At 41.2% G+C, this 26,912-nt stretch overlaps 2 protein-coding genes across 4 annotated transcripts in view; one reads left to right on the plus strand and one right to left on the minus strand.

Moving 5' to 3' along the window:
* The first annotated feature begins 914 nt into the window (after positions 1 to 914).
* scaf11 (SR-related CTD-associated factor 11) lies at positions 915 to 15,226 on the plus strand. Its single transcript, XM_060886323.1, has 15 exons — positions 915 to 1,121; positions 2,781 to 2,843; positions 4,693 to 4,838; positions 6,532 to 6,609; positions 6,753 to 6,832; positions 6,919 to 6,986; positions 7,133 to 7,161; positions 7,447 to 7,547; positions 8,610 to 8,729; positions 8,808 to 8,893; positions 9,036 to 11,201; positions 11,911 to 12,227; positions 12,324 to 12,473; positions 12,584 to 12,703; positions 14,636 to 15,226. The coding sequence occupies exons 2-15, from the start codon at positions 2,822 to 2,824 to the stop codon at positions 14,744 to 14,746; spliced, it is 3,594 nt and encodes a 1,197-aa protein (XP_060742306.1). The 5' UTR covers positions 915 to 1,121; positions 2,781 to 2,821; the 3' UTR covers positions 14,747 to 15,226.
* A 446-nt stretch (positions 15,227 to 15,672) lies between these two features.
* Positions 15,673 to 26,912, minus strand: part of arid2 (AT-rich interactive domain 2) — a 26,444-nt gene continuing 15,204 nt past the window's right edge. For all 3 annotated transcript variants that reach the window (XM_060886320.1, XM_060886321.1, XM_060886322.1), the window contains 7 exons: positions 24,914 to 26,912; positions 21,190 to 21,353; positions 20,304 to 20,442; positions 20,096 to 20,175; positions 18,368 to 18,494; positions 18,158 to 18,249; positions 15,673 to 17,323 (listed from right to left, as the gene is read on the minus strand). The exon at positions 24,914 to 26,912 is cut by the window's right edge and continues 502 nt beyond it. In XM_060886320.1, the coding sequence (XP_060742303.1) occupies positions 17,212 to 17,323; positions 18,158 to 18,249; positions 18,368 to 18,494; positions 20,096 to 20,175; positions 20,304 to 20,442; positions 21,190 to 21,353; positions 24,914 to 26,912 (2,713 nt within the window). In that variant the 3' untranslated portion in view covers positions 15,673 to 17,211. The remainder of the gene's footprint in view (positions 17,324 to 18,157; positions 18,250 to 18,367; positions 18,495 to 20,095; positions 20,176 to 20,303; positions 20,443 to 21,189; positions 21,354 to 24,913) is intronic.

Consider the following 26,912-nt stretch of genomic DNA (forward strand, 5'->3'; position numbering starts at 1 on the left):
AAAATAAACTTGTCCATTATACAAAACAAACCACTTAAACACACACTCCTTGGGGACTCGTACTAACGAACGCCACTTAGCGGCGAGCACTTGAAGGCAGCATTATTTATTTGTTTGTTTGTTGTTGTTGTTGTTGTTATTGTTTCAATAACAAATTATAACAGATAACAAAATGCAATGCCATATTATACAAATCTTAAAAATAGTAACAACATAAAAGGAAAAAAGGAAAATACAAACAAAGGGCAATATAATTAATTTATAATTAGAAAAATAATTAGAAAAAAGGAATGAAATTAACAGCCTTGTAAAAGTCCATAGTTTTAATAGCTTTTTGGCTTTTAAAGTCCTTTTAAAGTTTCAAAATATTTTCATTTCCAGATTAAAATGGAAAATGTTTGGTTTCTTTGTCACATTTTCATTTTAAATCTGTTTATTTTAATTGGAAAGTTTCATCTCTATAAATGTAAGTGGTCTGAAAAGAAACCAAACATTTTCCATTTTAAGCTGGAAACAAAAACTTTATAAATACAAAAAATGGAAAAAAAAAAAATATGAGAAAATTATTTTGGAAATTAAAAAACTTTAAAAGCCGAAAATCTGTCGAAACTATAGACTTTTACAAGGCTGTTAATTCCTCTTATCTGTCTTTAATTGTTTTGCCCCTTATGTGTAAATTTTTCTTTTTTTTTCTTTTTTCCATTTATGTTATGTTACTATTTTAAAATTTTAATAATATGGCATTGCATTTTATTATGTTATAATCTTTTCTTGAGGCAAAAAAAAACCCCCAAAAAACAAACAAATGTATGTAGACAACAAGCCTGTAGGCAGCATAACGGCGTAACGACGTCGTGCGTGATGACGCACTCGTTCTCCCGGCCGCCATTACTGTCTCGTTCAGCGCCGCCATGCGTTCAGGAGTGATAACGACAAGTACCCGAGCTCTCTACATGTGGCCGGGACACTTTTAAAGCCGTCGCCGCTGCTTGTACACTTTGTACGCGCGGGTCGGTGTTTGGGTTGTTCCAGCGGCTCGTATGCTATTTGTAGAGAAGAAGCGACACCGCGGTGTAACACACACACACAGGCTAGCTGACTGGCTAAGCCTCTAGGCTAAGGTAAGTGTTTATGTATTGTGCACACGGATAGCAGCGCGCTATGCTAACGCGCTATGCTAACTAACAACACGGCGTCAGTGAGCGATTGGATAAAAAAAACATTTTAAGTCCCAGCGGCTAACCAGCTAACAACTTTAAAAAAGTTATCACAGTATCGCTAAACCTTCCCAGAAATGTTCCCGTGGCTCTGTTAGCATAGTTAGCTTCTAAGTTAATCACACAGACTGTGCAAAACAAGTTTACAACTTGCATAACTTCGCTAACACTTGTGTGTAGCTAAGCTAAGCTAGCACGTTAGCTCTGCACAGACACTTCCGGTAACACCACAAGGATGTTATTAAGATTCGGTTGGAACTAGAGGTGTGTGTGTGTGTGTGTGTGTGTGTGTGTGTGTGTGTGTGTGTGTGTGTGTGTGTGTTTCGTTAAACCCCAAGCAAGCTGTCCGACGTATGGAAGACGAAGCGTGTCCGGCTATTTCACAGGATTTTGGGCCTAAGTTTACTGCTGAGGGTCAAAGGTCATGTTGGTTTCTATGGAAGCCCAGGCGGCGGGTGTTGTTTAAGTGATATAAGGAGCCCAGGGATGAGCGATATGACGAACACCGATATCGCGATATAACTAAGACACGATACAATGTAACGAGATACCGTGATACCTTTTTATGCGTTTTTCTTTTTAAATTAAAATAACAAGCTTATTGAAGGTAGACATTGGTGTAAAGTTTGTCGTATATAAAATTTACATTTTTAGTGTAAATAAATAAATATATATAAAAAAAATAAGTACATCGATTTTTATTTATTTATTTATTTTTTTTTGCATTGAGCTTTAGTTTTTAATTAATGCCTAGTTTTCATTGATGGATGGATGGATGGATGGATGCACCACAAAATTGCCTGATTATATTTTTATAGCTTTTTTGCCTCCTCTGTTAATAAGTGTGGTTAAAAACACATATTTATTCACAAATTGTGTCTATGCTGTACAGGCTGTATCTGATTTGATTTTAAATTTGCAATGCAAAGATGGGTTGATTGTTTTTCTTTGATTGATTTTTTTTCAGTCAAATTAAACACTGTTGTAATTTATGATTTCTGTGATACAAGAAAATGTAAAAAAAAAATAGGACGTTCACACTCGGCACTATAGGTCGAATTTATCCTGCGCACATATCACATCTAGAGGAAAATGGTCGTTGCTTGTATCTTGCCACTGTTTGGTGCGGCACCATCGTAAGGCCACGTCGCACCATGCGACACTGAATAAAGAAACTAACGTTGTGACTCAAATCGGACACTCGTGTACTGTTCAGGACCTTTCTGGAGTTCTAATGCTCGGTTTTCTCATTAAGGTTAGTGTTTGAAGTTTAAAAACCTTCTTGGACCTACCGAAAGGTCTGTTTGTTTGGCAAACAATTACGATGATGAGGATTATGTCTGTGTGTAACGTTACTGTGCATAAAATCACTAACCATGACGGTTAGACTCAGAAACTGATGAACGGAGATTGCTTCTGGCTTATATGTATATTTGTTTATAAAATATTCAATGCATATCTACTTACAGATCCCTAACTTGTTAAATTGTTATGAAGTCTCAGACTGTACAGATAAAGGATTTCTCACATCATAATGAGTCAGTTTTTTTTTCACCCTTACAGACTTTCCTGAGACTGGCAGTGGTGGAAGCGTTGAGCCAAAGATGCCTACATGTCCCAGAAATGGTGAGTGTATCTGACTTTTTTTTTCTTTTTTGGCTTTGCTTTTTCTGTAATGGGTTGGATTTCCGGCAGCATTTTTAGGATAATAGTCTCCAGTCCCATTGTGACCCTGACCACGATAAAGCAGCTCCTGAAGATAAGTGAATGAACATTTGCTTTTTTTTTAGTCTGAGCAAAAAGAACCATGAAGTCAAAATATAAAGCATCTTTTAAAGTCTAATGTCAAATCAATAGACACACAAACAGAACCTTTTTTTCCCTTAATTAAATAATACAATTTCAAAGTGCAGGTTTTCAGCTGTGCTATGGGGATATCTGTCCCATAGGGTGAACAATATAGAAATTACTGTGTGGGTGTGTACTCAGGGACCCCTCCCGTTTTTAAGGGACCACAATAATTGTACAGCTGTTCCTTGGTCAGGTGTGTATTATTCCCCACATTGCTCATCGGTCTTGTCGCTTGGTGCTGCACTCTGCTGGGATAGATCTTGCATGGACAGCTTGTGTCCCATGGGATTAATGAGAGGATAGAACCACTTACTATTACCGTCTGTTGCTACGGTCCAGCTTTGTACTCGGGTCGTTATCAGTGAGCATTTGAAGACTTCAGTGGGAAGGAATTAGTGTTAAGTCTGTAATGAACTCAGAGATGACTCTGACCTGTTAGTTCCTGAAGAGCTCTTGGTTGCACAATTCCACTCGATTATAAACTGTTGTAGAAATGACATTATTTACATTTACATTATTTACTGTAGAGTGTCACCCAAATGAGGATGAGGTTCCCTTCTGAGTCTGGTTCCTCTCAAGGTTTCTTCCTCATATCATCTCAGGATGTTTTTCATCACCACCGTCACCTCAGGCTTGTTCATTAGGGATAGATGTTGGAGATAAATAGTCATTTAATTTTAAACTTTACAATTTTTATTCTATTTCTATGCATCTGTAAAGGTTATTTGAGACAATGTCAGTTGCTATACAAATATGTTGAATCGAATAATTATTTCAGTAAAAGTTAAGCAGATTTAAAAACTGTGAGATTTGCATCTGGAATCTGTTTTTCTTAACTCTCAAAATGAGTTCCAAAGAGCTGTCCGTGCCAATGAAGCAAGCCAAACAAACCCATCAGATAAATAGAGAGAGAGAGCAGAGAAATGAGATGTGTTTAAATCAGTGTTTTGGTATCATCTTAAAAGAAAGTACAAACTGCTGAGCTTAGGAACCTCATCCACAACGGTGTCCAGCTCAGCAATCAGATTACTGTTAGCTGTAACAGCTGTAAACCTCCAAAACAGGAAGAAGAGATTAGATTTTGCTAGAAAAATGAAGCCTGGAAAATTATGAACGACATCCTATTGCCAGATGAGACGAAGATTAACATGTAGCAGAATAACGGAAAAAGGGATGGAACTGCTCATGATTGCTACCTCATCTGATGGTGTGGGCATGTATGGGTTTGCACGGGCATGTATGGGTGTGCCCTGCTAGTGGAGCTGCTTAGCTTCTATTTATTTATAAATCATTATGGATGAGCATTTACTCAAGAAATTTGGAAACAATTTATTAATTGTATAACTAGGAGCTTTTGAGCATCTTATGAGCTGTAAGTGAGACACAAATGAGATGATGTGCACAATCAGGCTGAATCTGTGTGTTTAAAGTTAGGCTTTTTTTTTTTTTTTTTTTTATAAGAGTTACTGGTACTTAACATGTTTAACAGGCTACACTTCCAGAAAAATGTCTCAAGACTGTCTATAGTTTTTGTCATTGGCGGACGACTGTCAGCTGTAATTTTTTTTTAGTTTTTGTAATTTATTTAAAAAAATAAAAGCTTTAATGTGTTGTTTGTTGGTAGGTGTGCAGAGCGTAGAGGATGTGTCTGAGGATGAGGAAAGCCAGCTCTGCCCTATCTGCCTGAACCCCCCCAGGCCTGTAGAGCGCGCTGTACCTGATGCCTGCAACCATGTCTACTGTCTCAGCTGCATCCTGCGCTGGGCTCAGGTCTGCCACTCGCATGTACTGTCTCTCACACACACGCACACACTCAACAACTACAGGCAAAAGTAATCAATCCCTCTGAGCCACATGGTGTTTTTGTGAATGTTTTTGTCTGTTGAAATGAAATCAACTTAACAGCTGACTGCAAACTGAACAAAAAAAGCCAGTCCACACACACATCTGTGATTAGAGCTTTTTACTGGTTTAGAAAATATCCTCCTTATACTGTTCACACAAAGTCTGACAGTGTCGAGTGAAACTTTGTAGTCTTTGCATGAATCTATGAACTTTGTAGTATTTCTATTTCCTTTTTCTGCTTTTATGACCTTGTAATTCAATCTGCATGAACTCCATTGGTTTGTGTAAAATTTTCCGTTCGTCCGTCAGTGTCGTCTGATCACACGCTTCAGCGGAAGAGATTAGACATGAGGAAAATCTGATCTGAACTAGTGCAGAATCTTGTATATTAAATTTGCAACATAATTTTCTGTTTTAAGTGTTTAATTCTAAAATCTTTTAGTTTTTTTTTTTTCAATTTTAATATAAAAAGAGAATAAAAAAATCCCAGATTGTCAGTGTGGCCTCTGATGTAAATCCTTCATGATGGTCAGATTATTGTAACCCTAATGCTCACATTGTACATTCATTTTCAGTTTTTTAAGTTTCTGTTTCAAATTAATTTTCATACACTGAACTGTCAACAGACACGAGGCTGGGTTAATGGTTAACAATAAGCATGCCGACTTGTTCGTTTTGTTCCCAAACGAAGTCCTAAACTCTCACTGTGGTTCGGCTGGTTCCACTGGCGAACCTCCTAAGAACCTGTTTGCCTTTCCACCAGCTAGAGAGCCATCACACAGAGCCGAGTCTGACGTCACTGTATACGTGTCACGTGTCCCAGCAACTTTAGCGCAGCAGCGGCAAACACATCAATAATGGCGGATGTTGCTTTACTGTTAATGCTCATGGCTTTGTGAACCTACATTTGTGAACACCCAAACGCGGCGAATCCAACGTGTACGTGCAGCTCCATGTAATTTTTATAAACGGAGGTTGTAATCGAGAAAGTACATAAAATAACGTTATCATTAACACAGAAAAAAGTTAGCCTTAGCATGTAGCTACCTACTATCATGTGTGCTGATAATGTATCATATCGCGGTAAAGTAAAAGTGTATTAAACATTAGTATACATAAGGTATATTATCAAATAGTAGCTCCGGCCACAGCCCCTGACACAAGCGGTTCTTAAGTCTAGACCAGCAACGTTTTGGTGCTACTTAAGAACCACTTTTCCTGGTTCAGAGCCGGTGCTTTGGCTGTCGAAAAAGAAAGAACTGGTTCTAAATTAGGCTCTGGCTCCGAACCAGCACTCGAACTGCCTCGGTGGAAAAGGGGCATTTGAGACCTGGTACTGGAAGTACCGGTACTCGGATCGCTTATAAAAGTCATAGCACACCTCCTCAATGACCACCTCGAGGTCCACGATTGGACACCTCATTCATGGGTCTAGGACAAAAGCTGTGGGACAAGTTACGCACCGAAGTTTTGTAAGGCACAATAATAAGAATGTTGCTTTGCAAGCACCATTAATAATACCCATTGGTGGTGTTTCATGATTCATTTTTTTCCATTAAACAGTTCAAGGCTAATAAAATGTTACTCATCCAAACGCTTTGGCTGTGTTGTACCACAGATGCTACAGATCTGTCCAGTGGACCGCAGACCTTTCAGCTCAATCTATACACAGGACCCTTTTCTGGGATACGTTGAGGTAAGACACACTCTCACTCTCACTCTCTCTCTCTCAATCACTCTCTCACTCTGTCTCTCTCTCTCTCTCACTCTCTCTCTCTCTCTCAAATATTTCTCTTTTACTGCTTGTCTGGACCTAATGGGCATGTTCTGTGTCTTCAGGTTCCTGTAAAACCTTCCAGCACGTTGAACACTTGTGTATGCAACTCTAAAGATGATGAAGCATGTAAAAGCTTTTCAGAGTAAGTGTTAATATTTTTGGTAATTGTTTTTTAAATACATTTTTTTTTGTATTTTTGTTTAGCTGAATGATTGTGTTGATTTGTAGGGAGGGGAAAACCAAAAAGGATGGAAAGGAGGAGAAAAGAGCGAGTGCTGAATTGACATGTAAAATATGTATGTAAACAACATTCTTAAAATCTGAATACAGTTCATTTATAAAAAAAAAAAAAAAAAAAAAGACAAAGATTTTTTTTCTTACATGTGACTTTTGATTTGTTTCTGAGACTAACGTGCAGTTTGTACATGCTTGTTCCAAACAGGTGACATTGGTTCCTCTGCACTAAAAAAGGTTTGTTTTCATCCCTGTTACATGTTCAGTTTTGTGATGACACAGTTTTTGAATTAAATGAACCTAAACTTGACATTATGAATTTTCTGCTTTCTAAACCTGTTCTTATAATGCCTCTGGTAGAGAGGTGCTTTTCTAGTTTCTAGCAGTTTAAGGCTTATTGATCATATTCAGTTGACTTTGATCTCATTACGTACTACATACTTTCATTACGTGTCTTCTAACAAAAATGTTTCCTATTAAAATTTCTCCTTTAAAGACATTCGTCCATAAATCTCTGTGCAGGTTGAAGGGGAAACGTGCCGCTCACAGCTGCTTACCCAGCACAGCGAGCATGGACGCTCGGCCCAGCAGGGGGAGACACTCGGCATACTCACCCAAGTCATGTAAATGTTCTGCAGGCATTGGATAAAATAAGGGAGATATTTCATAGTAGTCCTGGTTATAGAGACACTCGTATCGATGATTCTTTGCTCATGCTCTGACTATCAGCGCACTGATTTATGGGCTTTCAAAGAAACCTCAGGCAGCCAGCAAGACTAAATCGCTGGTGTTCGTGTTGCGGGAGCATCGTCAATTTGTTAGAAGAAAGTAAGGTGTGAGATACGGCCATTGTTAAGAACTATGAACCGTTAAGAACTTGCTTTTATATATGCAGTTCAGATTCAGAATCAGAATCAGGTCTATTGGCCAAGGAATTTGGTCCCAGCTGTTTGTGACTCTCAAAAGTACAGACATAAATAACACTATACTATACAAGACAATGCAGACGAGGAGATGCTATATGAGTACCAGAGTGAGTATTAAATATGGATATAGAATATGACTGATCAGTTATGTACATAAAGTGTGGGAGTGCAAATAACAATAATGTGCAATATTGTGCTTTTTGTACAATATATAGCAGCAGTAGTGTGTGTAATATAGATGATTTGATGACTGACAGTCATGATAAAGCAGTGAATATAATTATGGTGAGTTGTTGATCAGGGTGATGTTGGTCTGGGGGGAAGAAACTGTTCCTGTGTCTGGCAGTTTTACTAAGCAAACTTCTGTAGCGCCTGCCAGAAGGGAGGAGCTGAAAGAGGTTGTGTCCAGGGTGCGAAGGGTCAGTGGTGATTTACACTTTAACTGTATTATTTGGTAATATTTTTATCTAAAATCTTGCGTTAGATATTTTGCACTTCATCTATCCAAACAAATATCTGCCTAAAATCAATGGTTCCAAATCAAAAATTCCTGTCAATTCCAGTGTCTTTCCACTTAAACTTACAAAACTACACTTCCCATGGCCTCCACTCTTTACTTAGGATGCATATTATTTAGAAATTGTAGGCTTCATGAATGACTGTTTTGATCATTAAGGCATCTAGCAGTTATTTTAAAGTTATTTTTTATTTTGTTCAAAGCAGTTCATCTAAAATTCTGTGATCTAACTTGCCGTGCAGCACAGAGACTACGATGATTCTTGAAGATGAGATGGTGAACGAGGAATGGACCATGTGCTGTAGAACTACAACCGAACACCAGTGGACGCAAGTTTCTATACCACCGTCCTCTATCTCAAGGTGAGCATTTTATGTTCAAATTGTAATTGTTTATGCCGTTTGGTCATGGACATACGCTGACTGATTTTCTTACATCAGGGTTCTGTCCAGGCACTGCCCCCGTGCTCTTCTCCATCAGCCTGTAACGAGTTTCTCTCCATGTTTACTGGGATCTGGATTCCCTGGTGAGTATCACGGATTGTCATTATGTAACGCCAATCTGTGCTTTTGATCAACACATTGTTGTAAAGTAAAACAGAAGATTGTATTGTACATTTGATTTTAATTTCATTCCGCAAAATTCTTCATCCACTTTGCATTTCTCAGTTCATTATGGAAAGGCTTGTGCAGTCACATGTCCCAAAGGCGAAGGGAGAAACAGCAAACGAGGATCCGGCTCGAAGAGCTCCGTCAAACAGGCTGAGAATCATACGAGACGCTCATCTCGAAAGACCAAAAGTTCGAATGAAGGTACTTTAACCGGACAGTCCCCCCAGTCTGACTCCGGCTCCTCTTCTCCTGCTGGCAGTGCTTCAAACGACATGCCTGCTTCTACGAGTAAACAAAAGCTTGCTAGCAAACAGAAGCCTACCACGAAGAGGAAAGGAGGCAGGAAGAAAGCGGCTACTCAACTAGCAACTGTCGAAAATGAAGAACGCAGCGAGGAGGACGAACAGACGAGTCAAGAGGAACCTGATAGAGGAGATATGGAGGAGTTGAAATTTTTGGGGACAACGGAGGAGACGGAAGAAGACGATAGTTCACCAGAGTGTCAGGGAGATGTAGATGAAGGTTCGGATTGTTTTGATCAGGATGAAGAGGAACGGAAAAGTAACACTGAGTGTCAGCCGGAGACAGAAAATGTTTTACCTCTCGCTTTAGAACAGTGTAGTGAGGAAGGAGAGAATGCAGTTAAGCCAAAGGATAATCAGACATCATCTCAGGAGGATCATTGTGCACAGGACCCACTCGAGAATGAAGCAGCAGCATGTCTCGTAAGCGATTACCACCCGTCCTCTGCTCCATCTGCTGAGCAGATGATGCTAGAGGGACCTAGCAACACACCTGAGTCTATACTGAGCAACAATAATTTGACTACTACAACCACAAGCTCTTCAGATGTAACGGACCATAATCCAGAATCTGAAGCTGAAGCAGAGCCAGTGGAGCATGGAAATGTAACCAGTGAAGCATTTATACTACCTCTCCCTGACAGCATCTCCACACTCAATACAGCTGGAGACTGCATACAAATGAAAGACACTTCAATAACTACAGACCCAAAACAAGATTCGTCTCTTGACATCAGTTGTCAGCAGGACAATACAGAGTCCATACCTATGGACTGTGACTCTCCTGCTTCAGAGAACACTTCTCTTGCTGCTGAGATGGTGCTGGAAATCAACAGTGCTGTTGCTGAACCCCAGATGTTATCTGCTGACCAAATCCTTATTCAGGATAGAGAGCAGAAGATTGAGGTACACAATAAGTGTGAGCCTGCCAAGGACCAGACCTCTTCAAACAGGAGAGATGGTCGGCAACGCAAGTCTCGATTCCACTCCCCCACAACCACCTGGTCCCCTAAAAGCGAGTCCAAAAATGAAGGCTCACGGAGGTCACGATCCAGGGATCGTAGCCGAAATGCTGGTTCACCGCACAGAAGTCGAGGCCGTGAACATGAGGAGGAGCGAGGTGGCTTCAGACGGAATCGCAGCAGAGAGAGACGGAGCAAGAGACGGTCTCGAAGTCGGTCCAGATCTCGCTCCAGATCACGCTCAAGATCCAGAAACAGACCAAATCGGAGAAGCATGTCTTCAGAACGCGGCGATCAAAGGGCGCAGTCGCCACGGAAGAGAGACTCACGGGGAGGGGAAGGCTGGAGATCTGGGCGTTCCTTTTTCAGCTCCAACAAGAGAAGCAATTCAGATAGACCATTTTCAGCAAGGGAGTCCAACTCTTCGGGTAACGGCAGCCTATATCCTCCAGAGACCTCACCAGACAGAGGTCAGTCAGAAAACCCACAGTGGGTAAAGGAAAGGTCATGGCTTAATACTGACAGCAGGGAACATGATCAGCACTTGGAGGAGAAATCTGGTGATGCATCCACAGACTATTGGCCTCGAGGGGGCTGGGGCTCTGAGCAAGAACGTCCTGCTGGACGGGGTCGGGCCAATCAGCGGTCCTATGGTCAGTATGGTGAATCGTCAGAAAACTGGCGACAACGTAGCTCTTTCTCAGGGACAACAAACGCAGGGAGTGACTCCTACAGTCAGTTCAAAGAGAACAGACCAGGAGGTAAAAGAAAAGAGCCCGAGACCTCCGATACACTTCTTGACCGATCTGGATGGTCTGCTGCTTCCAGCTGGGCAGTGCGCCGAACTCTCCCTGCTGATGTACAGAACTACTACTCAAGAAGGGAAAGAGGACCTGGTGGCAGCATCTGGAACAAACAAGAGGACGAGCAGCCTGCAGCTGGAATCTCCAAACAAACTGGTATGTATTTGCTAGATTTTTAAACACATGGTATCAAATTAGTAGTAATACTGTTGGCCTTACATAAAGTTTCCACCTAGAGGGAAGGGTTACTTCAAATTCATAGAAAGTTCTGATAACTTGAGTTCTTTGATTAAACATCTCGATCCTGTTATTCTTTTTGAAGTCCCCATCCACAATGTACATATTGTTAGGGCATGCTTTTTCATAAGATTGGTGGGTCATCTCTGTAGTACACTTTTGTAGTGGAATTCCATTTCATCCCAATGTTGTTCGGTAGGGTTGAGGTCAGGGCTCTGAGGTTGAGGTGGAGGACACTGAACAACTTCTACTCCAACCGTAACACACCATGTCTTCATGGAGCTGTGTGCTTTGTGCACAGGGACATTGTCACTCTGGAACATGTTCCATTAAAGGGAAATTGCAATGTAACAGCGTACAGAGACATGTGCATATACATTTAAGTAGGTCATGATGGTAACATTCAATATTTTACCCCTTTTGCAGATACCAGATCATTTATATGGTAGATGAAAATGTGTGTGGCAGAAAATGTTTGAGTCGGATATTCTAAATTATGCTATGAGATGAATGCTGTACATTGGTGTAATGTAGCGTTATTAAAACCTGTTGGTAAATTCCCGTTAACACTTCACTTCTGATCTTGCTGGTATTAATCATGCTGTTGTTACTGGTATTTTTAATTTAGATCTCCCACAGAGTGAGCCGAACACCCATATACCCAACGAAGCAGTACCTGCACCTCCCAGTGTTCTTCCACACCAGATTAACGTGCTCGGAGTGCTGCGCTATCCAGTGGGTTCTATAGGATCTCGAGGCCCTTCTGTCACTGTCCAGCCAGCCCAATTTGCCATTCCCACACAGATACCTGTCCACCTGCACCCCCCTGGCCCCACTCTTCAGATGCACACAATGGCTGTACAGGGTCTGCCTCCGCCTCCTCCACCGCCTCCTCCTCTACAGCAAGGCAGCCTTACTGTCTTGCCCACTGACCCTGTCCCTCAGGTAAGGGATCCATATTGCACTGATTTCAGGGTGTTTTAATATGTCCTGGTTTTATATTGAGACAATATTGGCATGATTGTTCATTTCTTTTACCAGGTAATAACAAGTTTGCAAGGAAAAGGTCCAGTGAAAGCTTCACCAAATAAGGCTCATCTTACCAACACATCAAGTGTAGCACAGCCCTCTTCCACCACACAGTCCTCGTCTCACAGCAAAGCCCATGCAGACAGTTCCAAGAAAGAGAAGGTAAGCATATTGCACTGGTGGAATGATGCATCAAAATGAAAGTCTGGGTTGCATTTAAAAAAAAAAAAAAAAAAAACATTAAGATTTCATTTTTCTCACTTTTATGACAGAAATTACAGATTCAGGAAAAAGCCATCACTGAAGTGAAAGCAGCCATCAAGCCATATTACCAAAAGAAGGATATCACCAAGGAGGAGTACAAAGAAATTGTACGCAAAGCTGTAGAAAAAGTAAGTCAGCAGGTTTTGTGTTTTTTTTTTTTGTTAAAACATTTTCAGGTTCGTGCTCCACTGGCAAATGATGTTACATCTGCTGACCTTTATGTCCAAATATGGCAGTTAATTTAACCTAGCTAGTTTAAAAACAAACCTGTTACGTTTGGCCATTTCTGACACGTTTTTTTATTTGACCCACGAGTCCTGTACTGTATTTTGTAAACTGTTTAATTGGCTAGGTAGGTGACATTTACACACTGAAGGCAAGCTGATATCTAAGGGGGTTTTTACACTTGGTCACTTCATGTGTTTTCTGTGATCCGATAGCTATCCGATGGTAAAAAGACCAGGTCGAAACGGTTTCGAGACGGATATAAATCCGATCGCTCAAACCACTTCAGGAGGTGGTCTGGGACACATTTCAGATGAAACTGGACAGGTGTAAATGAATACTGTTGTCCAAGCCACATACGCCAGCGCTATACTCCTCCCAAAAGGAAGTACGTCACTCGCAGGTGACTCGCGAGTCGTGCATCGAGCCAGAAACAAATGTTTTCCCAACAGTGCTGCTCCGATCTTTCACCCAGGTGTCTCGTTTGGTCTTAAAATGCAGCAAACAGTAAATGCTGTTTTTTGTAGCAACCGCATACACCAAAGCGTGTTCTATTTCAGTTACCCCGGAAATGAAATGAGGTCAAATATATTTGCATATTGGGCGGGAGTAGAAAGATCGGATTGATATCCGATTCGCCAAGACGCATTTATGTGGCCTAATGTAAATGGAACAGTTTTAACAAATCAGATAGCTATCGGATCAGAGAAAACACATGAAGTGACCAGGTGTAAAAAGGCCCTAAAAGGAAATGGAAAACCATCTTCTGACCATTTATCCATTCACTAAATAAATCCACTGCAGTATCAGAAATGACCCAACGTAACAGGTTTGTTTTTTAAACTAGCTAGGTTAAATTACCTGCCATATTTGGACATAAATGTCAGCAGATGTAACATCATTTGCCAGTTTTGCAATAACATTAAAGTTTGCGGAACAGCTAAACATTTGAAATCGGCCTTGAAGACTCTCCGAACATGTACTGACTCTGGTCCGTGAGATGATGGTGCCCAGGAAGTGTGTAGCACACCACCATGTGTTATGAGAAGTTCAACAATAGCTTGCAGTAGCACTTTTTAACCAGGGAGTCAAAGTAAGAATTGTATATCCTGTAGCTTTAAGTACAATTTAAATGCATACATTGGATTTAAAGTTTATACCCTTTTAATATGATTGATCAACCAACAAAATGCAAGTAAAAACAAGACTAATTGAAATTAAAGGGTTTGGGGGTGTAAAAAAAAAACTACCCAAAACCTGGTTGCATAAGTGTACATTTTCTTCACTTGTTAATGGCCTTCAGTGTTTCGTCTTCCATCTAAAGGTTAAAGAGTCTTTCGTCCCATTCTTCTGATTAATGCTTTTCTCCAGAGATCCTCTACTGCTTTTCTAAGCTCTTTCTATAACATGGCTTCAGAAGTCAAATGAAACCGAGTAGCACGAAAATCTTGCCAAAGCTGCTGATCTTTGTTTGTTTACACGTGTATGATTACATCTCAACGTTAGTTTGAATACGATTGGTGTATTTTGGGCAGTCATATCCTCAAGGTGTGCACAATTATATAATCAATGTTTTTGTTTTCTAAAAATTGTTTGAATGGTTATCTTGGAATAAGTTCTGAAGTAATAAATAATAAATACATCTTGGTTTTATTTTTTTTAAGCCGCAAACCCTTGATTTGTTTACTGTGGAAACTTTTCAACAAAAAAAATTAAATCTGCTGTCCCTGTTGCATTACATGAGTTTAGCACTGCATTGTTTCCTGAGTTGTCTTAATCGCTCTTGAAGGAAAATACATGCAGACTTCAACACTGTATTTTTTTTGCTTTTTCAGGTCTGCCACAGCAAGAGCGGAGAAGTCGACACCAATAAAGTGGCCAACCTCGTCAAAGCCTACGTTGACAAGTACAAACACAGTCGCAAGAACAAAACGGACAAGAACTGATTAAGATGCCACTCTGCTGCCCGCACAAGTGCAATTCCTCCACAGGAGCCCGTGTTCCACCGGCCTTTACGGCTGGAGCTTCTTTTCATACCTGAGAAGAGTAATGAAGATTTTTCTATAGATTGCATTATTTTTGTTTCATTTGGATTTCATATAGTGCAAACTGCCCTTTAATTGCTTTATCTGTTGTTCTGGCGGGGCTGCTAAACGGTCACATTTTACTCAAGAAAAATCAGTCAGGTTTATTTTAATTTTTTTTTTTAAATCATGTTTCTGGCTGTTTTCCAGTCTGTGGCATTGCTGTAAGTGATTTAATCAACTGAACAGGGTGGTACTTCTGTATCTTACTTGTTCTCCATCCATTCATCTCTCTTTCTCTCTCACAGTGTCAAGGACTTTAATGATGTAATAGCATTCAAATTCTTTACTTTTCTACTCAACATAATCTTAATCCTCAATAAATGTCCACTGACAATGTGATTTTTTTTTTTTTTTTTGCTATCAGTGCAGCTGGAGATTTGTTTCTATGTGAATCTTGGACATTAGGTGCAGGGAGCCTGTTCACAGATTTTTCAATTAAAATATGAACAGAGCTGTTTTAGTTGGGGATTAATGCCCCTTATAGTGCTTTCTGTAGTGCACAAATGTATTTATTTACCTCCCAGAGCAAAAAAAAAAAAAAAAAGAATAAACAAGCTCTCTGTTCCCATTTGTATTTTTACCAGCTTTTGTGTCAGTCACAGGATAAATGTCTGTTTCGAACAGTCTCTGATATCAAATACCGGATTATTAGGACATGCCTGTAACATAGCTTTAGTAGATTTTATTTAACATCAACAGGCCAAAAAAACAAATTGTGCAATGAAGAAAAAGGGGCAGCTGGCACACGAAAAAATTACAAAAAAAGAAACCCTCGTCTCAAACAATAGCAAAAATGTTCAGTCTTTTATTTAAAAACTATAAACAGTCACCCAGTAAAGTAAGCCAACCTAGAACAGACTGTTAGGTATATGTATATATAATCACACACCCTACTGACACGGCAGAAATGGTGAAAGGGGGGGGAAACACCCCGCTCGGATGCTAACACAACAGGCAGTTTATAAATGTTACACAACACACTCGAAGGGAGGACAGTCTGGGAAGCAGGGAGCCGGAATGTGGCATGGTATTAAGAATGAAAAAATAGTACAATAAAATTCCACACTATATTAAGATAGAAAAAAGGGGAGGGGGAGGAAAAAATATGCACAGAAAGCAAATAACAGGAGAAAACCTGTATAAAATGCCATGTATTTAAACCAATTTACAAATACAAAAAGAACTCGGTACAGGCAGAGAGAGTCTGTACAGTGACGCTTATAGTGGATACGTGGAGGAGGGAAATACCTTCAATATTTGTGGGGGGGTTTTTTGTTGTTTTTTTTTGCTCTTCTACAAAATAACAAGATATATTATTCCATACTCTTTCAGCCAGCAAAATGAGTTCTACAAGTTATAATAGTACAAAAACCAGAGGTGGGGAAAGAGAGAAAGAAAAAAAAAATAATAATAAATCACAGTTCCACAAAAAAAAAAAGTTCCCCATCCCCCTCCCTAAACTTTACAGCATCAGTACCTTTGTAGAATATTTACAAGTTCTTAAGTACATTCATCCACTGCTGAGTATAGAATCACATCTCGTACAAGTCACCAGGGAACCCCAAAAAAAATAATAATAATCTGAACCTACCAAGATAATGCTTCTGACACTCCACAGATTGAGCTCTCCAGTGGCTGCAGCGGCATGAAAGGAGTTTTTTTTTTTAACTTTATATTTATTCACAAATATTTACAAGTTTTTTTTCTCATTTAATATTGGTATTTATTTCAATAATAAATAAGTGAAAATATAATCGGCTCAAGTAAGAAAACCAAAGCTATCAACTTCTAAAGAAAAGTAAAACAAAACACAACATCCATCTAGCCACACCTCTGCTGCCCCTGCTCCACCCCTGCATCTACTGAGTCCGCCCATTTCCTCCCACCCAGTCCAAAAAAATAACACCCCCTCCCCAATCCGACACCACCACCCCAGTCCACTACCACCGATTTGCTCAGGACTGAGGAAAAATGTGCTCGTTTGGTTGAGAGTGGAGAGGCAGCTTTGTTTGGGCTAGGAGAAGAGAGGAGAGGAGAGGAGGAGAAGAGATGGTGGCTTGTTTGGAAAAGTGTTGCGTGTGCGCTGGTTTCTGTGTGGCTGGTGGAAGACCCGTGGCAGGTTTTTTTTTGTTTGTTTGTTTCGTTGTTTTTTTGTAAATAAGGTGAAGATGATGATGCACAAATCCCAACGCACAGAGAACGGAATGGAGGGAGAAAACGATGAACGGGGAGGAGAGAGGCATTGCCGATGGTGGCGTCTCGCGCACCAGTACGAGGACAAAAGATCCGTTTCCTGTTCAAATGTTTTTTGGGTTCAGCTGGGCTCAAGCCTGCAGTGTGTGCGTGAGTTCATAAAGGCATTTCGCGAGCGTGGTGGAGACCTCCATATTGCTGAGCGCCAGCACCGAGAGGTGATTCTCATGCCGCCTCACCAATCTACACACACACACACACACAACACAAACATACAACACAAAGTTAGGCATGCCGGATTCAGGACATTGCAAATAGTTTAAGAGAAAAAAAAACTTTGAAAAATTGTGAACTACAATCCACAATTACTACAGACTTTATATGCAGTTACAGAAGTCTGTACTTAGCTGAAAATCAATCAAATGTCACATCAGTAAGAGGGAAATCTCAACATATAAATGATCTCCATGTATTTAGCTTTTTTTTGGATTCTTCTCCCCAGATCCGGTCCGTCAGCGAGCTCTCATGTGAGCCAGCCAGCAAACATCTGATTCATTCCTTGATGCGTGAAGGCAGCCGACCAAAAATATTTTGAACTCACAGGGCAGCACAGGACACTCGTAAAAAAGCATTCTCCGCCCTCTTCTGCACACATGGGCTAACCAGCTCACATAATTGGCTAGTCTCACAGTGATTAACGAGCGAGAGAGAGAGCGAGAGAAAGAGCGAGAAAGAGAGAGCGAGAGAGAGAGAGAGAGAGAGCGCGCGAGACCGACAGAGAGAGACAGAGAGCGAGACCGAGAGCGAGACCAAGAGTGAGACCGAGAGCGAGAGCGAGACAGAGAGCGAGAGCGAGAGCGAGACCGAGACCAAGAGTGAGACCGAGAACGAGAGTGAGACCAAGAGCGAGACCGAGAGTGAGAGTGAGACCAAGAGCGAGAGAGAGAGAGAGAGACAGAGAGCGAGAGAGCGCAACAGAGACAGAACACACCTCCTTCCCAGAGAGCACAGCCGGTTTCACTTCCTGGCTTAACGCAAGCTATTGTTCTGTTTACTGAAGCGAGGATGTTCACTTACTTTTGTCCACAGTCTGAATACTTGGCAATGTTCTTTAACGTTAAGGCAGCAGTTAGTCTAATGTGTTTGGTCAGTGGTCCCTCTTTATCATCCTGAGAAAAAAGAACATGAGGATGGCTCATTGAACATTTGACCAAGTAACTAATAATTCAGTTTATGATTGTAAAGCTTCTCTACAGTTAAAGAGATTATCTGTGTTGTGTTACTCACGGTGAAGTCCCTGAACACCAGGTTGCGGGAGCCCCGGCGCAGGGCCATGAGAGCCGCACTCGGGTGATTCACTATAGCTTTCTGTGGTCTCGGAGGAGCCGAGCTGCTGTCTGCCGGTGGGGGAGACCTAAAAAAAAAAAAACACAATAATCGAAACCTGTTTTATAAATAGACAAAAAGTCTAATGTGGATTACGGTCTTACATCTGTACATTTTTAGATGGCTGGTTATTACACATTTTAATAATAATAATAAATAAATAAAAAACTCCATCATTCATGTGTAGCTTTACTCGATGGCAGGAAATCCCACATGATGCAGGACTAAGAGAAAAGTAGATGCAAAAAAGACAAAGTGAAAAGAAAAAAAATTTGCATCCAGGAATCTACTGTAGTAAATAATATGAACATTACATTCGTTCAGTGTCTGTATTCTGTTTAACAATAGACATGGTCAACGTTTTAGGACAACTTTAAATACATAAAAAAAAAAAGAAGAAAGCTGCAATTGTACAAGAATAATTTCATAATTAGAGGAAAAACCTATTGAGTAAAAAATTTCTCAACACCTGATATTATGAGAAAAGATGCTTAAAAAGCAGAAGAACTTAAAAATGCACACACAAGAACCTGCATTTATTTAGCTACAAGGATTTGAAGGAAACCGTGAGAGTGACCACCGCCTGCGATTACTCCTACAACAAAGCTATCAATGGTTATGTAAGAGCCGGAACTCCAGCTTGCTCAGTAGATCAATGGAGCATTGATGCGTTGTAAGGCAAAAGTTTATCGTACGAGTTTATACAACATAATGCAGAAGAGAAGTCTTTCAAGTGACCTTTAAATCCTCATTGTCACAATGGTGAGGAATGTCTAAGGACTCGTATGCCCCTTTTCCACCGGGGCAGTTTGAGTGCTGGTTCAGAGCCAGAGCCTAATTTAAAATCAGTTCTTTCTTTTTCGACAGTCAAAGCACCGGCAAGTAGCACCAAAATGTTGCTGGTCTAGACTTAAGAACCGTTTGTGTCAGGAGCTGTGTGCGGGGCTACTGTTAGCGCATTTGATAATGTACCTTAAGCATACTAATGTTTAATATACTTTTACTTTACCGCAATATGATACATTATCAGCACACATGATAGAAAAAAAATTTGCCTTAGCATGTAGCTACCTACTGTGTTAATGATAAAATAATGCTATGTACTTTCCGTTATTCTCGATTGCAACCTTAGTTTATAAAAATTACATGGAGCTCCACGTACACGTTGGATTCGCCGCGTTTGGATGCCAATGTAGGTTTGCAAAGCCATGAGCATTAACGTTGCTTTGAAAGATGACACTTATACAGTGACATAACAGTTGGCTCTGTGATGGCTCTCTAGCCCATGGAAAGGCAAACTGGTTCTTAGAAGGATCGCCAGTGGAACCAAATTTGAACCATCACTAGGACCAGCTCTGAACCAGCACCCGGTTCTTTCTGGTAGAAAGGGGGCATAAGGGAAAGAGTCCTCTTGTGAGAGGAACCAGAGTAAAAACGAACCCAACCTGTTGTCTTCTGGGTCCAACACCAAGTAGTGAGATGATAAAATCAGTCCTCAAGTCAATAACGCTTAATGTCTAGTCACTGCTTCGATTCAATGTCTATTTATAGGTTTTGCACAGTATCAAAAACATACAAATGTATGGCAGCTCAACACCAGAGCAATGAATTAAGGCAAGGGTTACTCACTTGGAAGTGTTGGAATTGCTGCCTTGCGTTTCCTCCAGCTTGAGTCCAGCGAGTAGGGCTTCCCTAGAGCAGTGCTTGTCCTGTGGAAGACACACAGGTTATAAGCACTTTCTTCATTCCCAGGTCAATGTGCGTTATCCAGAAAGCAAGCGTATGAATGTTTTATGAACTATAATATGACATCAAGGTTCAGTAATCAGTGTCTGACCTGTAGATGTGTAATGAAAGAGAGTCTCTGGCGTGAAAAGGGTTCACAGCCTTCCCACTGGCACTGGCCGGGATAAGCCTCTTTATTGCCGTGTTGTGTGGCCGCATGGTAGAAAACCTGCGACGGCGTCTCAAACCACCTAAAAGATTACACAAGATGGAAAAGTGAATTCACTGCTGAATTTACACACATACAACAAAGGTAAAAGCAGTGAGATGATACATAGTTTCTAAATAAACCTACATTATTCCAAGTGTGTTAATTAATTCACAAATGTTTAAAATCTAGATCTGGACTGAGTCCATTCTATAACGAGTTAAGGAGCGAAGCGCAGCTGCTGCTCACGGCTGGCACAGTTTGTTTTGCAGCAGACCATGATGTTGCTAAGAGGGATTTTACAGAGTCTGCTGTGCATCAACACACTTCAGGAGATTTGAAGGGTATTCATGGCAGTCACCAATTGTGTCACCAAAATTTCTTTACGACGTTATCTTATCTAAAACCCAGTGAAACTTTCCCTGTTAAAATTGGTCAATACATGAAACTAGAGCTTCCATGAGTGCCTTTACACTACAGAAGATGTGCAAAACCTCTTTTCTACGCCTATAATGGAATCTTTATATCATGTCCAATTTGGACAGGATGTATATTACCTGGAATTATTTCTATTAGTCCTTTTATAAAAAAAAAAAAAAACAGAACTACTACAGATTTGCTCAGAACTAAATAAATAATTACAACCAATGACCATCATTAAACCATTCAGTGATCTCTTTTGCCCTGTGGATCCTGATAGAGACTACAGAAATTTGCTACTGAAGATGAAGGCCAGTAACCAAAAAACAAAAAACTGGCTCAACAGATGTGAACACGTATCTGTCCGTACCTTTTACAAGCCTGCCAAAGACATTTGAAGTTCTGTCCAGGTTTGCGTGTCTGTTCTAGAGGGAGCACCGCGGCCTGGGGACCATCACCTGGAGGAACTGAACTCTGACTGACTCCTTGTGCAGTCTGAACCACTGGGGGTGGAGACTGTGCAGACACAGGATGCTACAGACAGAAAACCGAGGACTCGGATTAAAACGAATGCTACCATTTATATTTTAAGCGTGTTACAGTACAGCATTTACCGTCCACCTTTTTCAACTTGCAAAACCCATGCAAAACCCAAGTTCACAAATAAACTGCAGGTTTACATTTACAAATGTACAACTACATTTGAAAAAAAAATAAATCAATTATTTATAATAGATGCTAGATTTTATCTATTCTTTAAGCCAGAAACACTTTATTCATAAATTGTAAAAAAGATAATTTATCGTCAACCTCAACCTGATGGATTTGATTACAGGACTTGGAATATACTGTTTAGTTTAAATATTTTGGCAGATAATTTAGCAGACGCTCTTATCCAGTTTTTTTATAGAAGTGCTTTGGAGAGTCCATCAAAACACATCCTTGTGCTACTTTACTAGGTCAGGGACTAAGAATAACCACTGAGGGCATCACTATTAATGTTCTTCCATTGTTGGTATTAATTAAAGATCAATAAAGAAACATATTGAGCCGACAGAAACCCATTAATGAATCTCATCATTCAATTATGGCAAAACAATGGGTGCCGTATAAACAAAAGATGGTCTTTCTGAGCAGAACCGTAATAATTTAATTATTAGATAAAATAAAAGTATTCCAAAAAATACATTAACAATGAGCTCACTGAAGAGAACTCTCAGAAAATAAAAGAACCAAAATGTACCCTTTCCTTGCCACTGCCTTTTTGGATCTTTTACCCACAAAGGTTCAAATGGTCTACCTCTGTTGTACCTCCATTTATGTGCCTCAAAGATGCATACAAAAAGGCACAAAAGCTGGGGCCAGCCTCTGTCTGATCACCTGATTGTTCTAATGCTGATTAACATAGATGCAATGTTTAACACAGTTTCCCTCCATGGTTGGCAAATTGCCTGTACTTTCATTACTGTAACAGCATCTTTGCAATCAAATGTAAAATCTAGTCGTGGTATCACCAATGCACAATGCAGATCCCCAGTGATTTAGGTAAAGACTAAACCTGCTTAGTGAAGGTGAATGTTGATGGCACATTTTTCATTTTTGGGTAATAAATGCTGTCAGTTGTCTAAAAGTACTAGCAGGTTTAACACACCCCCCTTAGGCTAAGGTCGTTGCTAGCCTTTCATATGGCAGTTTAAAGACAAAAGGCTTGTTTATTCTAAAATAAATGATTTATGAACAATAATTTCCATTAGGCAATATTATCATTATTTCGAGAGGTTTTTATCAGACCTGAGCTCATGTGTCACTTTAAGCCAAATGGTCTTTATGCCAGACAATGGGAGCACATGCTGCAAATATTTTATAATTTTTTTTGCCCAAACCAAGTCCAGTAAATCGTGTGTTAAATGTGTAAATATAAATACAATGTTGATGTATAAAATAAAGTATATTTTATACAATATACACACCACCCTCTTTAAAGGCAGTGTGCACGATGTTTGAAAGCCAATGTTGACATTTGAAATCACCTAAACAAACATGCCCCTAACCCAAATGGGTGTCACCCCTGTATTGATAGCTCCACCAAGACATACATACGCAACCCAGGCAACTATTATGGTGGAACCTGCTGGGTCAGCTGGCCGAGGGGATATTTTTTACCAATAAATGAACTAAATGAGTAATACTATGGTAATACAGGTCAAATGTGTTTTTGTAGTACTGTGTGTTGTACCGTGAAAGGTTTCACACGCAAGACGACGTTCAACACCTAGAACCCGAGGCAGAGGTAACGGCAGGTATCCCCCATGTCAATCTTTCGATCGCTTTCGGCTAATGTCAGACATGTGCACTGTACACTCTCTCTCTGCCACATATTGAGAAGACACACCTCTCTCTGAGCATTGGCTACACGTTTGTTTTATTAGTCGGCCGACTCAGTTTTCTGAAGCATTTTTCAAACATCGTGCAGCCCACCTTTAATAGGAACACTATAGCAATTATATAAATCAGCCAAACATGGGACAGTAGGGCAACAGAGAGCAAGTGAAGAGCTTCAGTAAATGTTCGCATCTAATATTATAATGAAGTGAACTTTGACTCAATTGTTAAAATCCAGTCTGGTGCACAAAAAAAAAAAATCCAATGACCAGAAGTTCTGCAAACTGACAAATGCCCCTTTTCCACCGAGGCAGTTTGAGTGCTGGTTCGGAGCCAGAGCCTAATTTAGAACCAGTTCTTTCTTTTTCGACAGCCAAAGCACCGGCTCTGAACCAGGAAAAGTGGATCTTAAGTAGCACCAAAACATTGCTGGTCTAGACTTAAGACCCGCTTGTGTCAGGGGCTGTGGGCGGAGCTGGGGGCGGGGCTACTGTTAGCGCATTTGATAATGTACCTTAAGTATACTAATGTTTAATACACTTTTACTTTACTGCAATATGATACATTATCAGCACACATAATAGTAGGTAGCTACATGCTAAGGCTAAACTTTTTTGTGTGTTAATGATAATGTTATATACTTTCTCGATTACAACCTCCGTTTATACAGATTACATGGAGCTGCATGTACACGTTGGATTCGCCGCGTTCGGGTGTTAATGTAGGTTCACAAAGCCATGAGTATTAACAGTAAAGCAACATCCGCCATTGTTGATGTGTTTGTGTTTGCCGCTGCTGCGGTAAAGTTGCTGGCACACGTGACATGTATACAGTGACGTCAGACTCGGCTCTGTGATGCTCTCTAGCCGGTGGAAAGGCAAACCGGTTCTTAGAAGGTTCACCAGTGGAACCAAATTTGAACCAGCACCAGTGCTAGCTCTGAACCAGCACCCGGTTCTTTTTGGTGGAAAAGGGGCATAAGACCAGGTTAAATCCAATAGTCACTCTTTTCATGTGGCATTTGGACACTTTAAACCTCAAGATAAATGCACAACAGAATACGTCCATATTTGATTAGACAAGAAGACAAGAACAGGTCTCTGAGGCTACAGTGTGCACAGCATTAGTGAAACTGCAAAGATGATGACTGGAAAAACATCTCCTGGTCTTTCTACCCCTCTGTGAATCTGTAGGATTCTATGTAATGCCCTGCTGCCACTTGATTGGCTAATTAGATAACAACAAGAACTAACAGTTGATACAAATTTTCTTAAAGAAGCTGGTGAGTACATGTAATCATTTTAACATGCGGTAAAACTTTCAGATACGTTTTCAGATGCAAATAAAATTAAGATCAACATCAATCTTCATATAAAGAGTTTCAACTATGATACTTATGGTTTGGTTATTTTAACTTAGGCACAGAAACTTTTTTTAACTGTATTGTTTTTATACGATGGTCCACTATAATAATCCTGACCACAAAAGGTTAAGAGCCCCAGGATTAAACTGACTTGGAGACATTTTTAAAGAGAATATGTTCTTAACTTTGCAGTGACAGAAATGTAGCCACTTACAAAAACGTAGGCAAAGGCTATTACTATAAGATAAAAATTATTTCCTGTGAATGGTGTCCATATTAAGGTAAAGATTCTACATTTTACAACTCTAGGCAAAAAGTTCAAATGGAATGAGGACTGTAGAAGTCTTACCCGAGTGGTCGTTTCAGGAAGCGTAGCAGGCACACTGGGCCTCTGCTGCGCTACATTTTCTATTGCTACTTTTGCTACTGTGCTTGGGTCAACTCCTGCTGGGACAGCCACCATTGTAGCACTGTTGCCAGCATTGTTGGGGTCGCTGATGGTGACTATCCTCACTCCAACTTTGTTGGGAATTCCTGAAGCATTCCGCTCCCCATCTTCTGCTGGTCTCTTTAAGGGCCTGCTCTCAGATGTGCCATTTGTGGCCAGGTCTGTTCCAGGGTGAGTCTGTGTGGTAAATGTGGCTGCAGGTAGTGGAGGAGAGATGTGGTTGTGAGGTGGGTGCTGTTGCCTCAGGCCTGTTGTGTCCAGACTCTGTGCTGTGGGGCCATTGGAAATCTCAGCACTATGACTGGAGCTTTTTGGCCCATTGGCCAGGCGTTCCAGCTGCTCTGCTTTGGCAGTGCCCTGCTGGGGTGTGAGAGAGTCAGTAAAAGTCTCATGTACTTTCTGAGGAAGCAGCACCTCCCCATTGCCCATATGCTTGGAAGCTTTATGATTTGGAATGTTTTTGCTTGGATGGGTACCAGTTGTGGCTTCTCCTCTGTCAAAGTCACATACCCCATTTACTAGGGGCTTTCTGGATTCGGAGGGTGGGCCTCCCGATGTCTGTTTGGCCGTGCCATCGTTGCCCTGTACAGTGGGGCCGTTGAGCGCCTGTGTGCCCTGCAGAGACTCTGGCTGGCTGTTCCCTGAGTGGTACGGAGGTAGACTTGAGTCAAACTTCCTACCGTTGAGCAGCTTGGCCCCAGGACCATCAACCTCCATAGGCTGCCCATTGCTGGCTTTGGTGGAGACTTCAGTTACCAAGGAGTTTTCCATCACCTCAATCTTTCTCTCATGGATATGAAGTCCTGTAGCATCCTTGGCTTCCTCCTCCTTTTGGCAGATGATTTTGTCACCTCGAAAAGGTGGTACAGGTGTTGTGCAGGTAGATACTGGAGGTGGTGTGGGTGGTGTCAGTTGGAAACCAAGTGAGGGGGATGATGTGTTAATGGACAGACCAGTCTGTGAAACCAGTGAAGACGGTGTCCCCTGGCTGCTAACGGCAGCATTGGGAAAACTAGAGTTTGGCACTACCGTAAAGGTGACCTGGTTACTGGGTGTGGCCTGTAAGATGGTGGCAGGGTTGGAGGTGGAAAGGATCTGCCCAGGTATGATTGAGATGGGCACAGTCTGTACAGCACCTGCACCTTGCATCAGCTGTACATTCAGCTGGGATGTTTGTGGAGTTCCCTGGCTGCTATTGGTTACCTGGTAAACTACCTGTGGGCTAGGTGCCCTGGTGCTGGAAGGAGGAGGGACTTGTGGTGCTGGGAGAATAAGCTTTCCTCCTGGTGTTGTAGGCCCATGCTTTGGAAGCAGCAGTTGTTTGATCAAGCTAGATTCTGTGGAGGTAGTCTGGGCAGGGGCCATGGGTGGGGCCATAGGAGGTGCCGGCGGAGGGGGTGGTGGTGGTGGTGGCGGCGGAGGTGGAGATGTGTGGATCTGTAACTGCTGCTGCCGTTTAACACACAGCATCTGGCTGACAGTGGGAGGAGGGCCCTGGACAAGATTTGAGGATGGAGACAGCATCTGTGGGTTAGGGCAAGAGCTGAGCTGGCCAGGTGAAGAGACCGGTTGAGGAGAGGTGGCAGGTTGCCCTGAAAGTTGGATAGTCTGGGCATTTTGCATGGTTGAAGGGTTGGCCAGAACAATGTGGTGAATGGCTGGGGCAAAGGCAGGATTTGGCTGTGGATTAGGGCTTACAATAACTAAGCTCTGTTGTTGCTGCTGTTGGTGGTGTGGCTGGTGGTGTAGCGGATGCTGGATATGTGGCTGTGCCTGTGGGGCAGGTTTTGGGGCAATGTTCTGGAAAGTCACACGTGGTCCTTGGGCACTCTGCACACCTGCTACAGTAAACACCTGCCCTTCTGCCATCAATGGCGTACAAGGGGTGCTTGAAAACTGA

Source organism: Tachysurus vachellii, chromosome 14 (assembly GCF_030014155.1).
Source record: "Tachysurus vachellii isolate PV-2020 chromosome 14, HZAU_Pvac_v1, whole genome shotgun sequence".
Taxonomy (NCBI): domain Eukaryota; kingdom Metazoa; phylum Chordata; class Actinopteri; order Siluriformes; family Bagridae; genus Tachysurus; species Tachysurus vachellii.

What these genes read in the sequence shown, in the direction of transcription:
- scaf11 (XM_060886323.1), top strand. Translation starts at nt 2,822, where the DNA reads ATGCCTACATGTCCCAGAAATG. An exon ending in CCACTGACCCTGTCCCTCAG is followed by an intron (nt 12,228 to 12,323) that starts GTAAGGGATCCA and finishes TTCTTTTACCAG; the next exon opens with GTAATAACAAGTTTGCAAGG. An exon ending in TACGCAAAGCTGTAGAAAAA is followed by an intron (nt 12,704 to 14,635) that starts GTAAGTCAGCAG and finishes TTGCTTTTTCAG; the next exon opens with GTCTGCCACAGCAAGAGCGG.